The sequence below is a fragment of the Clytia hemisphaerica genome, unplaced genomic scaffold, assembly GCF_902728285.1.
Source record: "Clytia hemisphaerica strain Z4C2 unplaced genomic scaffold, Clytia hemisphaerica genome assembly, whole genome shotgun sequence".
NCBI classification, from domain to species: Eukaryota; Metazoa; Cnidaria; class Hydrozoa; order Leptothecata; family Clytiidae; genus Clytia; species Clytia hemisphaerica.
The window spans coordinates 2,195,495-2,209,920 of record NW_027103962.1 but is presented as its reverse complement, the minus strand read 5'-3'; the positions used below and the strand labels follow the sequence as shown (position 1 = coordinate 2,209,920).

General features: G+C 36.9%; 1 protein-coding gene across 1 annotated transcript; it reads left to right on the top strand.

Annotated features, from left to right (window-relative positions):
- Nucleotides 1-476: 476 nt before the first annotated feature.
- LOC136810316 (uncharacterized) lies at nucleotides 477-2,373 on the top strand. Its single transcript, XM_067066879.1, has 4 exons — nucleotides 477-1,246; nucleotides 1,400-1,509; nucleotides 1,758-1,927; nucleotides 2,145-2,373. The coding sequence occupies exons 1-4, from the start codon at nucleotides 494-496 to the stop codon at nucleotides 2,324-2,326; spliced, it is 1,215 nt and encodes a 404-aa protein (XP_066922980.1). The 5' UTR covers nucleotides 477-493; the 3' UTR covers nucleotides 2,327-2,373.
- The last annotated feature ends 12,053 nt before the right edge of the window (nucleotides 2,374-14,426 follow it).

The following is a 14,426-nucleotide window of genomic DNA, read 5'->3' as shown; positions in this document are numbered from 1 at the left end:
AAATAATTGCCGTTATTATCTTAAACACCCAACTAACAAGCTGACAGGGCCAACTGTATGGTGGCCGAGAGCTGCCACATAAGAAAATATTATTTTAAAATAGAAATAAAAGATTAAAGTTGAAAATTAAATAACTCATTGGCCGAGAACTGCCAAATCAAAATTAAATGTATTTTTAAAAATAAAAATAAAAATATTTGCTAGGCCGACAACTGTCATTTATAAAAATCTTTTTGAAATAAAAATGTAAAATACGACAGGCCGAGAACTGCCACAGATAGTTGTTTTGAGTTATAACCTTTAGAATGATTGCGTACTTCAAATAGATTGAAAGTTGGAATAATTTTCCCGCTAGTTGTTTTGAGGTACGACTTTTAGATTGTATATATTATTCAAATGGATGGTGAATAATATTTCGCGCCAAAAAAGAAAACATTCGATTTAAAAACCCTGAATTTTCTGACCTTTTTAGATCTGCCTGAGAGAATGCAAAATGGCGTACTCTTTTAGTTGGAAGAATAACTACGAACTTAAAGCTGCGTTAAAAAACTATGTGGCTTCAAGAACCAAAAGAGAGGAAATATTGGACTTTGTGCAGAGAGATTTTTCTCAATACCCATGGAGTTTGAGATCTCTTGATCGTCGATTAGCACATTTTGGCATTCGATACACTGATTACACAATTCCAATTGAACGCATAGAAAGTGCCGTGACAAAAGAAATGGCTGGACCTGGTGCTTTGCTCGGATACAGGGCTATGCACCAGAAAATTCGGCAGAAATATTCCATGAATGTGCCACGAGATGTAGTCCATAACGTCATGTATGATGCTAACCCTGGCCTACTAGAGGAGCGAAGACTTCAAAACAAAAAGAAACCAAGAGGTCACTTTTATTCAGCCGGTTCAAATTGGGTGTGGTCGCTAGACGGCCATGATAAATTAATGGGATATCAAAATTGGACCTTTCCCCTTGCTATCTATGGTTGCATTGATACAGCCAGTCGCAAAATTCTTTGGTTAAAAGTATGGGATACAAACAGCAACCCACAGCTGATTGGAAAGTGGCATTGGGACTACCTATCCAAATCTAATTGTATGCCTAATTTTATGCGAATTGATAAAGGTTCAGAAACTGGGACAATGGCAACAATGCAATCGTATCTACGAAACAAGACTTGTAGCGAAGACCAGGTGATTGATGAGCCAAGTGATTCTGTTATTTATGGTCCGTCGACAACTAACCAGGTATTGAGTTATAAACAATGAGGTCTGAGTCAAATGAGCAAAGGATAAAGTTTTTTATTTTTAGCGATGATGTCAAGCAAATTTTATTTAAAGGGAAGGGGTTTAGGCAAAATATAAAATTAATATTTCGAATTTCTCGACTTTAAATAACAGATTGAACGTTGGTGGCGAGAGTTACATGAGCGACTTGAAAAATTCTTCAAAGAGGGACTCGTTTGGCTTAAAGATCAGCATCATTATGATCCAGAAAATGAACAAGATAGGTACATTTTATTTCTGGAATACGTACAACCTCATTCTTTGATGCTTAATTAACATAGGAGGGGTCAAATAAGTTGCCCGGGGTTGTAAAATGTACTATTTAAAAACCTATAAAAATAGGTTATTATGAGGCTTTGTTTAGCAAAATGATGGACTTCTCTTAAGGTCGTTGAGAAATATTAATAAAATAGACTGGACTGGATGTTTTGATCAGTTTATTTCTTAAATCAAGTCCTATCATTTCTAATAGAGATGCAATGAAGTACGTTATGATTCCACTAATCCAACGAGAACTTGATGAGTTTAAAGATCTGGTTTGGAACACGCATAGAATAAGAAAGCAAAGAGGATGTTATTTACCTGATGGTATACCAAATCATATTTATTCATTCCCAGAGAAATATGATATGGAAAAATGTGGTAAGTATAGTTTTTTGTTGAAAAATAGGAAATTTATCTAGAAATTATAACAATAACGTGTAACAATAATGGTAAACAAAGACGAAATATAGATAGATCTTTATTGACCACCAAATTCCCGGCAGACTCTGATTTATTGACTAATTCGAATCACATAGCTTAAAATATTTTACAGAGAAAGAAGTAAAAGACAGTCACATTTTCATTTTTCTTATAGGCTTTCAAATCAAACCAGAGCAACTCCAAGAGGTAGCTGAATTGTCTGGGATTCTTGAAACACCAGAAGACTACTTGGACTTGGATACGAAATTGAAGTTTACACAAATAATTGAAGACCCATCAAAAATACCTTCACAAGAATATGTTAAGGCTTACCTCGATGTAAAATATTTGTCTTAAACAAAAAATTTTAAATGAAATAAAATAAAAAGTACACCTATAAGAGAACTAATACTTGGATATTCTATATTGGACCATTCAAAAAGTATGTACGCTCGAAAAAATTTTTGACTCCCCCTCACCGATTGTACGCTTTCGTACGCTTTATGTGTACCCCCCCCCCCTTCAGCGTACGTACGCTTTTTAGTACAACCCCCTAACCAAAGTCGAAACTTGAAACTCTTGTAACATTAGAATAAGTAGGTATCCAATCATATTTATAACAAAGTCTCAAGAAATTAAAAGAATCTACAAGATGAACAAAAATACCAAAAGAGAAATGAAAAATATCAATTGCAAAAACAATTTTTTGATGTGAAAATATTGCGGTTTTCTCTCAAGAAAGACATTTAGGAAACATTACGAGCGTACGTACTTCTCCTCAAGGACCCCCTCCCCCATGTACGCTTTCATATGCTTTTGGGAGTACCCCCCTCCTCCCTCTCGAGCGTACATACTTTTTGAATGGTCCCTATGGGAATAAAATCATCCTAATAAATTCTTTAGATAGATTGTTTTTAAAAAATAGCAAAAAAAATTAAGAAACTGAAACTCTAAACATAGAAACAGGCCTTTCTCCTAGGGCTTGAAAAAGCAAGGTCATAACTTATGATATCAATAGAAACAGTACAAGTAGGGTAGATGAATTTAAAAACAAAGAATAACGCAACGTTTCAGTGTGATTAAAATTGCACATTTTTTTTAGACAACTTTCATCAATCGTCCTTGTGTAAGTTAAAACAAATCTCAACAATTGTCATTAATAAATCTCGACAACTTTTGTAAAAAAATCTCAACTTTTTTTATCAGTCATATTGCAACCTATTCATTAACATCAACTATTTTCAAACTGTCTATTTTCAATAGTTGACACAATGTCCCACACTTGTGCATACGAAAAAATGTTACTATAGCCTCCTTGGACATATTCCCCATACAAAAATTAAGAGATCCGTTTTCATCATAGGTATCCCCAACTGTAGCAACCTCTGGATCAAACATAATTTCATTTGACCCTTGAATATCTAAAACCATAAGTTGACTGTTTGATTTTGCAAAAGTGAAGTGACTGAATGCTTCTGCCATGTCTTGCATAAGCCCATTAGTTGGAATAACATTACCATCATTGTTTACATACTTAAGAAATTGACCTTCAATAAATCTTTCCACCGTGACTATCTCTTTTGTTTCCATTACTGTACCAAGCATCAGACTATTGTACTCCATACAGAGATACTCATTGGGCAATTCGTTTTTCATCTGAGCTGCAAAATTTGAAGCAAGTGCATTCAATTGTACAGACTTTCGGGCATGGGCATTTGGAGTTTCTTCCAGTCTGTAAAGATTTTTCAACGATTCAGCAGTGTATTTCTTAAGTACATATTCTTTCCCGTCAAATGGTTCTGTTTTGGCTCGGAATGCGTGACGAAAACCTCCGGATGCAAATGGTGTCTCTCCTACCTTAAATTTTACTACAGTTGGCTTGGACCATCCACTGTTTGTTATTTCAAAGTCACTTAATTCAACATTCAAGAATGAAGAATTTATTTTAATTATAGGCTTTCCTAATTTCAACATGGAGGATACCCCAAGACTTTTGGGTGGTGCCACCATTTTTGATTTTAAAATTTTAGGTGGTGGTGCACTTTTCAGTATTTTCGGCAATTTAGTGCTGGTAGAGAAGTTGTGAGAGGGGCCAATCATCTTGTTAGTAGTAGATTGAGTAGTAGTGGTAGTGCTATGGCGAGTGCTTTCATATTCATTATAGTCAACTCGGGTAATCGTTACGCACTCCTAATTCTTACGCACTTTTTGAATCGCCAATATTTCATGATATACTTGGTTTCTAACCTTGAAGTAAAATTATTATGAAAGCCAAAACATTTCCCTACCTTTTGTACCAATAATTTGTTTCTGTTTTGACTTCCCGCTCGCCAAAATTCGCTTTAAAGAAAATGCGCTGTGGCGATACCATTTTGATAGTTTAGAAGGATGAAGTAACTTTTGAACTGAGGAGATCTGGGTACAAGATAGCGCGCAAATGGTTGTTGCTAAGAAACAGCCTATTCAAGTACGTTTTATCCCACCAAATGTTTTTTCTTGAATGTTCCGTGATAAATAACAAGAGCCGCGGATCAATTAGGTGCGTAAAATTAACGAGGGTAGCCCAATCATTACGCACCTTTTCAAGTTACCATTCAAGCTTAAAGTCGCCAATACATTGTTTCAAGTAATATCTTTTCAACACAGTTTAATAGCCAATTGGTTTTCTTAACAGTTTTCCGATCCACTGATTGGCTACTTTCAAACAATGCTTTCTCTCATATTTTCACGAGGGATTTTTCAATGAAGATTTCTTTCCTTTCAAGACCTTCTTCAAGTAAACATGTGCTACGATTACGAGCTAAATTTCTATCTTTTTTATTATATTGTATTTTCAATTGAATTATAATTGTTTTCTATTTTTTAGTAAAATAAAAAAGTATATAATGGCAAAGAAAAAAAACTTTCAAAAAGTAAAAGTTAAAGCAAAAAATCAATGGGTAGAGGAAGATATGGCAAACGCCATCCATGAATACCAGAGTGTTCCAGGTGTTAGTATCCGTGGAGTGGCAAAAAAACACGGGGTAGATGAGTCGACCCTTAGGTTTAGGCTCAAAAAGAAAAACAACAATAAGGAGCTTGGAAGAGGTGGAAGAAGGTATCTAGTTATTGCACTGGAAGGTTACTTTGAGTGACAATACTTTTGCCCAGCGTTCCTAACGAATTTCTTTTTATAAAGGTTGATGTTTTTGTTAGGGTGCGTATATAGCTTAATTTTTATGCAAGTTTTTCTTATTAACACCATAGGAATGCTTTGGGTGACGAGACTGAGGAAGAATTGGCTACGTGCATAGGAGTTGTTTGCAACCATGGCTTTTGCCCCACAAAAGACAACATTCTGGTAATTATGTCAGTTTTTGTCAAACGTAAATTCTGAGATTCTTTACTTTCGTAGGATCGAGCTCGTCAATTACGTGTTTTCCTCATGTTTTTATCTTTCTTTTATAATCAGGATATTGTGCAAGACTATTTGACTATGAACAAGATCTTCCCGACAGAATTCAAGTCGAATGATAACCGCCCGGGAATGCACTGGATGGGAAATTTTATGGCACGAAATAAGCTCTCTAACAAGAAAGCAGAAATGATAAGCGCCCCACGAAAATCCGCAACAGCCAACCCTTTCATCATTTACGATTTTTTTGATAAAATCGAGCAGGTGAATACTAGATATAGATTTTTTACTCTCTACTTTGATGAAATAACTAATTTCAGACAGGCAAATTCTCTAGCTTTGAATCGTTCATTTAAATTTAAGAAACACCATCTCTATATTCTAGGTTTTAAAGGAGAGGCCAGAAATAGACGAATCAAGGATTTGGAATTGTGATGAAAGTGGATTCCCTACCGATCCTAGCAAAGGAAAAGTTGTCACTATCAAGGTTAGTACTGATCTTAATGTGTACAGCATTATTTTTATATCTTTAGCATTTGATTCACTCAATGGAGGACGGGCTTATCTTCATATAATTAGATAGAAAAGTACCAAATCGTAACTTGTATTTTCTATATATTCCTTTCTCTTAACTTCATCAGGGTGAAAAAGCGCTAAGAATGCGCTATGGCGCGGGTCGAGAAAACATCACGGTTTTGGGCGTTAGTTGTGCTGATGGTACAGTGCTCGATCCCTTGATTGTTTTCAAAGGGAAGAACATTTTGACCTCTTGGTATGGAGATGAGGCCTTACCCAATACATGGTATGGGAAGTCTGAAAATGGTATGTTTCTTTAATACTTTACCTACTACTATTTTGACAATCTTGTCGTAATCAGGTTTACTGTAGATGGCAATTAGTATATTGCTACTTTTCAGTAGGGATTTCAAATTGTTTCAAAATTTTATTAAATATTATTATATTAAAATACTTTACCTTTCTACTCTTTTTCTTACTAGGTTGGATGGAGACATCAACATTTACTAAATGGTTTTTCTTGTTTTGCGAGAAGGTCACTGAACGCCCGTTGTTGCTGCTATTTGACGGGCACTTGACTCATATATCCATTGCTGTCATCAAGAAGGCGATTGAAGAGGATATCATAATCATTAAATTTCCGCCTCATGTGACTGATGTCCTACAACCGCTTGACGTTTCATGTTTCGGTCCATTGAAACGTGCGTGGGACAAGAATCTACATAACCGGGTTTCAGTTTTGGGGATCAAACAGCCCTTGACTAAATGCGAATTTGTCAACGAATTGTGTAAAGTTTGGCCCCGTGGAATGACAAAAGAAAATGCCATCTCAGGATTTCAGAAAACAGGTATTTTTCAATTACTAGGGGATTGCTATTTTTTGAAGAATAAATTTTAGTCCCCGTGAGCTAAGATATTAAGATTTGTGCTAACTGGTCGAAAGACTGATACAGGGGTGTCGAAATGATATGACACTACAGTCTAGTATGGTTTATAATTCCTTTTTTCAGGAATATTTCCTGTAGACCGTTCCAAATATCCAGAACGACGACTGGACCCGAGACTGTTGAAAAAGTTTGTGGAATGGAAGGCAACTGGTGAACCATTAGACTGGGATAAGCTGGCTGACGAGTAAGTTCATAAAGATTGTTACTCGTAAAAGGTTATTAAAGAACTCTTTGAAAATGAAACATAAGGTACTTTTCAACGGGTTTAACAATTGTCAACTTAAGTGACATTGATTATCTAATAGCAGGGTAAATTAGCAAGACTAAATTAGTTGATAAGAATCGTAAATGACAGCAGAAACTAAACCTAACCTTACCTTGATACTTGCTTGCACTTGCTTTTCTTTCTTCTAAAGTGAAATTGAATTTGATGTCGCTACTTCGACGGATACAACAACCGACCCCTCAAAATTACCGCAACCTGATCTGGACCAGCCATCAATTTCTACCGCCAATAAAGAAAATATTCAACCTCGATCATGCAATGTTTCAACCCCGAAATCGGCGGAACCTAACGCTGCACGTAACATTTCGTCAAAGTCCAATCAGGAGACCTTATTGACGCTGATTGGACCTTACCCATTTCAACCAACGCCCCCAGGATTCCATTGGATCCCGAAATGGGAATTAGTACCTGATCAAAAACAACAACAGCATCAACAAACACACCCTAGCACAACGTCCAACACAACACCTAACACAACACCGAGTAACACATCTTTTGAGGAGCTCTTCCTTAATCGGATAAAGCCTCAAAACGAAAAGAAGGCCAACAGAAAGAGACAAAAGTTGGATCTACGTGGTCAGGTAAGAAAAATTCAAATAACATTTCATCTTATTGATAATATTGTTCTGGGATATATTTCTCATAGACATAATCATAGTAACTGTGCAGTTGTGGCGGACGATGCAAAAACCTTTCTTCGAAGATAAAGACGTTTCTAATATAATTTCATCTGTTGCTTTATAGGTTGTTACTCAAAAGGAATTTTTGGATGCCATAGAAGCTAAAGAAGCTGAAAAAGAGGAAAAGGAAAGACAAAAAGCGGAAAGAAAGCGTTTGCGAGAGGAAAAGAAGAAGGAGACGGAGGCCGCCAAAAAGGAATCGACTGGAAAGAAGAAGGCTGCTAAAGCCAGAAAGAAGAAAAAATTAGATGATGAATACAATTATGGCGAGGAGAGTTTCGACGAGATGGACGAAGAGGTGTTTGAAGAAGGAATGGAGACAGAAGAATCAGAAGGATTGTCGTCGGAAGGAGAGCAGGAGAGCGAGTCGGTGATTGATAAGCCATTACCATTCAGGTCTGATTTTTCCAGGCTCTATGTCATGGAGGAGCTTTGGAGGAAGTTTTCTGCTCCTAATATGTCTGAAGATGAAATTGTTGGTAGTTGGTTTGGCGTCATCTTTTCGCACGACAAGTCCGATGCATTGTACATCGGACAAGCGAAAAAGAGATTCATTCATGACGAGGAAGGCATCACTGTCGCATTAGCAATGGATTGCTGCGAAAGAAAGCTCGGGACATCTGACAATATCCTAAAGAAGCCCCGGTCTGACGAAGATATCTTTCCAGTGGATAATATCATATGTGGTCCGCTGGAAATGATACCACAAGCCAATCACAAGTGGATTTGTCCCGATTACCAAAGGGTCCACAAGCATTACTTGAACGTAAAAAAAGTGAATCGCAAATGTATTTTCAATGATTTTTTTAATGAAATGCTCCCGAGTACATCTAAAACATAAGAAAAAAAGAAAAGTATTATGTCAATGTTCAATTATTTGTTGATTTATTTGTTTTCCCTTTGATCAATAACCCTGCGTAACGATTAGATTAGGGATGCGTAATCAGGGTTCTCAAACGTTACGCAGCTTCCGCAATCATTCCGCATGCGCGGAATCGATAGGGAAAAATGCGGAATAATTGCAGATTTGGCACCTAATCATTACGCAGTTGAAAAATGTTGTTTAATGAATTTTGGCTTATCGAAGATAGCTTATATGAATGAAAAAGGTTGGAAAATGCATTAGCTATCTAAAAAGAGCTCAACTAGCCTTTAATCGCAAGAATTAGCCGCGAAATCAACCTTTCTCTGAAAAGTGCGTAACGATTACCTGAGTTGACTATATTTCCATTGGCATTGGATCGGTCTTGGATTTTTATGAACCTGACATGGGCAAGTTTTTCCTCTAAATGGCTCAACTTTTCACACGACGGACCAAGATCAGATGTTAAAAGATCACATGTCATACCAGGTGGCAAGACTTTTTCAGACTTGTGTCTGAAATGTTTATTACATGCCTCTTTGATGGTTTCTAATGTAATCTCATCGAATTCAAAGTTGACGTACTCTTGAGATGTTAATCTTGGATATTTCTTGAGAGCACCTGCTGGGTCTGTGGCATGTAATATGCATTTAAATTCACCATGTTTTAAAATAGTCTCTTCAAGTGGAATAATAATTGCAGCTGGTGTTGTTTTATCCTTGCTTGATTTGCCATTTCTCGAGGTTCGCTTCACCTTCACTTTCCCTGCATGCTCTCTCCAATCTGTTTTCTTATCAAAAGTTTCTTGCTTCCTTTTAGACATTTTCAATCAACAGCTTTTCTTTTGTCTTTGACTGATTTTGTTTTGTGTAAAATAAATTTTCTTTTCATTCCGCGCTTATTTTTCTTCTTCACAATCCCATTAACAACCATCGTCAATAATAGTCATTGCCTGAAAGAGCAGTTGGCAGTCATCCAGCAGAAAGACATTTTTGGCGGCTCTCGGCCACAACGGATTTTTTTCTCATTTTTATTTCAATTTTGTTTTGAAAAAAGAAATTATTTTTTTTTTGGCAGTTCTAGGCCTAGAGAAGCATTTTATTTTGAATTAAAAAAGTATTTTTATATCTAAAGTGCATTTTATATTCATTTTTATTTTTAATTATTATAATTTTTTGGATGGCAGCTCTCGGCCACCATACAACTGCTCCTCGTTTCTTTTTTCATCTATTCATTTCTCTCCGTCGTTCGTGTCGGAAACGTTTCCTAATCAGAGGACACGTCTTTATCGCGTGTGAGGGAGGGGTACCGTGAGTTATCACCACAGCGCGAATAAATTCGAATATAGTTAATTCCGGGGGGGGGGGTACTAGGGCAAGATGGGTTACGGGGACACTCCGCTGGTCAGGGTACCTTTTTAATCCTCCACAAGTCCCAGGTAGGGTCGCAAAAACACCAAAATAGAAAAATCAGTCCCTCGTAGGGTGTCTATTTTTGGAAAATTTGGGGAAAAATTAGAAAATTTGAGAATATTTTGGAATTTCAGTCCCATTCAGGGTCACTTTTTTCGCAAATTTCGAGTCCCACGTAGGGTCCATTTTTCGAACCTCAGCGGAGCACCCCCGTCGGTCGACAAGGGTAGTACCCCCCCCCTGGGAGTTAATTTAATAATTTTTCTGTTTGAAAACTTGACCTCTCTGATACACAGGGTAAGGGAGGGGGGGGGTAACTCTTGGACGGGAATTTTACATACGATACGCTTCCCCTACTAAAAAATATCTATCAGGGGGGGGGGGTCAGGGTCAGAATTCGCCGGAAATTTGGCCGTCGAAATAGTTCCTCAGCCAGCGGAATAGTCGTCCGGCCCCGGGGGGGGACACTCATATGATCTGGCCTGCGTCATGTGCCGCGCTTAAGGGTGGGGTTTTTCAGCATCCCAAAATGCACTGTAAGGGTGTGTTTCTGTGAGATTGACTGCAAGGGCCGAATTTTAAAACAAATTCAAAATAATTGTTAAAAAGAAAGGTTTATTCATCTCATTTGTTTGAAAAAGTTTCTATTGTCTGATAATTACAGCTGACAAGAATAATTTTCTCAGTTTTTCTTTGAAACAGAAAATTTCCCAAGCTTTTTCTTTCACGTAGTTTTATAGCTGAGAAATATAGTGCACTATATATAAGGTACCTTTCCAGGCATATTGAACTGCACGCTTGTAAGCGCCGGCCGGGCGTCCGGCCGGCGGAAAATTGGCCGTCGGAAAAGTTATCCGGTCCGCAGAAAGTGAGGTTGAGTTATTTTTTTCGAGTTTTTATTTTGAGCTACGAAAAAACGAGTTATGACAATATTTTTCGTAAATTTTGGTTTAATTAGGATGTCATTCATCATCAATATCGTTATCGTTTTTTTTTCGCTTAATTCAATTGTTCGAGTTATTTCCTGTTTGTTAACTACTCGGCTATTTTAAATTGAATAAATTTAAGATTAGCTATTTAAAATTCCCTTATTTTGAACTATTCTATAACTCGGTTCCCGAATACCAGATTGTTGATAAGGTTATTATAATCAAGCCAAAAATTGCGAAAAAGGACGCAACAACTCGGTTTTTCATAACTCAAAAAAAATAACTCGAAAAAAAACAACTCGACCTCAATTTCCGCAGACCGAATAACTTTTCCGACGGCCAATTTTCCGCGGGCCGAATGACTTTTTCGGCGGTCGGATAACTATTCCGCCGGCCGGACGACTATTCCGCCGACAGAGGAACTATTTCAGCGGCTGAATTTCTGTCGAATTCTGACCCAGATCCCCCCTGATAAATATCAGAGGGGATACGTGCGGCTAATTATCGGGTTTATACGCTGAGAGTGCAAAGGTGACTAAAAGTATGCAAAAAAATGAAAGAATTTCTAATGCAATTTTCACCCTAAAATTTTTCCAAAATAATCAAAAGTCGGCTCTGTCAAATACACATCTTGAAAGTTAGGAAATTATTGAGACCCTGTCAGATATCTTCAGATAGCCTAGAAAAAGTGACCCTGGCAAGTGGCACGTTCTCGTACGTACCCAATTCCCCCTCTGCCCGATCTAACTAAGTAAAGAAACCTTTACCTTTCAACCCTCTAATACTAAATAGTATTTGGTGGGGCGTACTCTTGGGTACCTACCTAATAGCCGCCACACAGTTAATTTCTCAAAAATTTTCCACCCAGGACATTCTTATTCTTATTCAACCCCCCCCCCCATCCGCTCATCTGTTTTTGGGAAAATGTTTTTTAAAAGTTTCCTCTTTTGTCCTAATTCTGCTGTATTAGCCTCCTTTTCAAAAATCGTCCACCCACGACATTTTTTTTCCAACTCCCCCTGCTTATTAAGGTACCCGAGAGTTGGTACTTAATGAATTGTTACCCAATCTTCGGAATTTGTTCTTGTGAACAGGCACGGTCCCGTGAGCAAAAAAATGCATCATTAATTGCACAATAGTAATGGGCCATTCCATTTTATATCCATACAGGGGCTTTACGAATATTTCCAGGGGGTAATTTGAGCGAAATTTCCAGGGGGTCTGTAAAGAGTGTTTTTTGCATTTTTCCAGGAGGTAAAAAATTATTTCAAAATTTCCAGGGGCTAAAAGACTGATTTTAGTTCGTCCACCCCCTGTATGGAAATTTAATGGAACGGCCCAATATAACAAAAAGGAAAGAATCAAGAAGATGCATCCCTTCACCTCAAGCTTCCACAAAAAAACGCAAAGAAAATAAAGAAAGAACACTTTTCTATTTTCGAATGAAAATAGTATTATTCCAAATTGCTAATTTTTGATTTAATAAATAGAAAAATAAAATGATACAATAAACAACGTGCAATAAATAATATCTGATTCCCCCCAAAAAAAGGTCCCAAACATGCATATAAAAGGAATGGTCGGTTTGCAGTCCCGGATAATTCATGATATGCACCATTACAATGTCTCCGGAGATTACATCACGGAGCTAACAGCTCATCATTGGTTGTAATTTGACGTAAAATCAGACAATACGTCAATTACAACCAATCAGCTGTTGAGTCCGTGGAAGACATCGCAATGGTGCATATCATGAATACAAAAAGGTCTCTAGAGTTTTCCTACTGTGAGATTCTTGAAATGGCTACGTAATGCGAACCATCAGAAAAATTGCTGATTAAGAATTCTGCGGGATAAACTTTAAATTATTTCGAATCATTTCAAATTCAGCCTTCGGGGAAAGTATTTCAGCTAAAGAAGTCCCAGGAAAAATCAAACGATGCTATACTCCAAATAATAATAATGGATCAACAAATAAATAAAAAATAAAAACTTGATGACTGAACATAATAAATACTACGATATATCTAAGATTGTGCATATCGACTCCCTTGCGTCAATTTCATATGTACAAACAACGACGCCCTCTAATTTAATTTTCAAGATGAATTGGATTTCTATCAAATAGGAGCGTATTGAATGGTAGAGCGATGTTCATGAGAGTTTTTTGCCCTTATTTAAAGACAATTAACTTTTGTAACACAAAAGACCCGTGCCGGGACTGGCTCCGGTAATAGTATATACTATAAAAAATTAAGGGTTGTCCTCTAATTTAATTGGATTTTTATCAAATAGGAGCGTATTGAATGGTAGTTATTGGTGACTTTCAATATTATCGAATAATGGAGCATATCGAATAGAACGTCGAATTAGAGAGCGTTTATAGGGATTAGTCCTGAATACAAGAAGATGGAAATACCGAAAAGCTTGTTGAGAACTTTGAGCTATTAAAAAATATCGATTTATTATTTATGATTTTCGTATTCCACATAATTATCCATTTTGAATTATCTTTTCGAAGAGGTATACTCTACAACTCCAAACCAGTAAATCTGCTGCTATATGAATAAGTATGGTCGAGCATAAAGTTCGAGGAGAAATCTCTAATGAGGATACTATAAGATCGTACACAAGATCGAATCGAGGGACGCGAGAATGGCGCCATTGATCACCAACTTTGCCGCCCTTTTCCTTATTCACATAAAAAAGAGCAATGTTTTAAGAAAAAACGAGTAAAGTATCCAAACATTCCTTGCTCGCCAACACGCTTGCTTAGATCTTAGAAAGGCTACAAAATTATAAAATCAATGCAAAAATAAAATCTAAATATTAAATAATCAGAAAGAAAGCTCCTGTCTAAATGCTATGTAATCCAAATAATTTTACATATGTTACAAAAACGTGAAGAAAATTTTATGAAAAAAACTTTAGAAAAAGGAAGACTGCGTCGGTTAAGTACGAAAACAGTTGAAATTCAAGAAAGTGCAATGTGATGAGAACCTCAAATAAAAGCAAACGATTCGGTCATAGTCATTATATAAAAACCCTGGTCTGGTAATGTATTGTTTTAGCTTTATTGTCAACCTTTCCTTTGTTGTAAATAAAAGGCAAGTTGCGATTTAAGGTACGCAAGCTGTAACGGTTAAAAATAGAAAGAAACAAAAGACTTCAAAACCGGGGATTTTTATAATGACTATGATTCGGTGCGCGCGAATGGTTGTCAATGCAAAACGTACCATACATACGGTCTCCGAAATTCATTTATTACTAGAATGGGCTTTTCCAAAAAAAATTTGAATATGAGGGGGGGGTGGAGGATATAACAATTTTCAGTGATTTACCCCCCGGACAAAGTGACTTTTGCCCCCCCCCCCGGACAACAGGTTTTTCACCCTGAACAAGCATCAGTTGACCCCTCGTACAACCCAAAT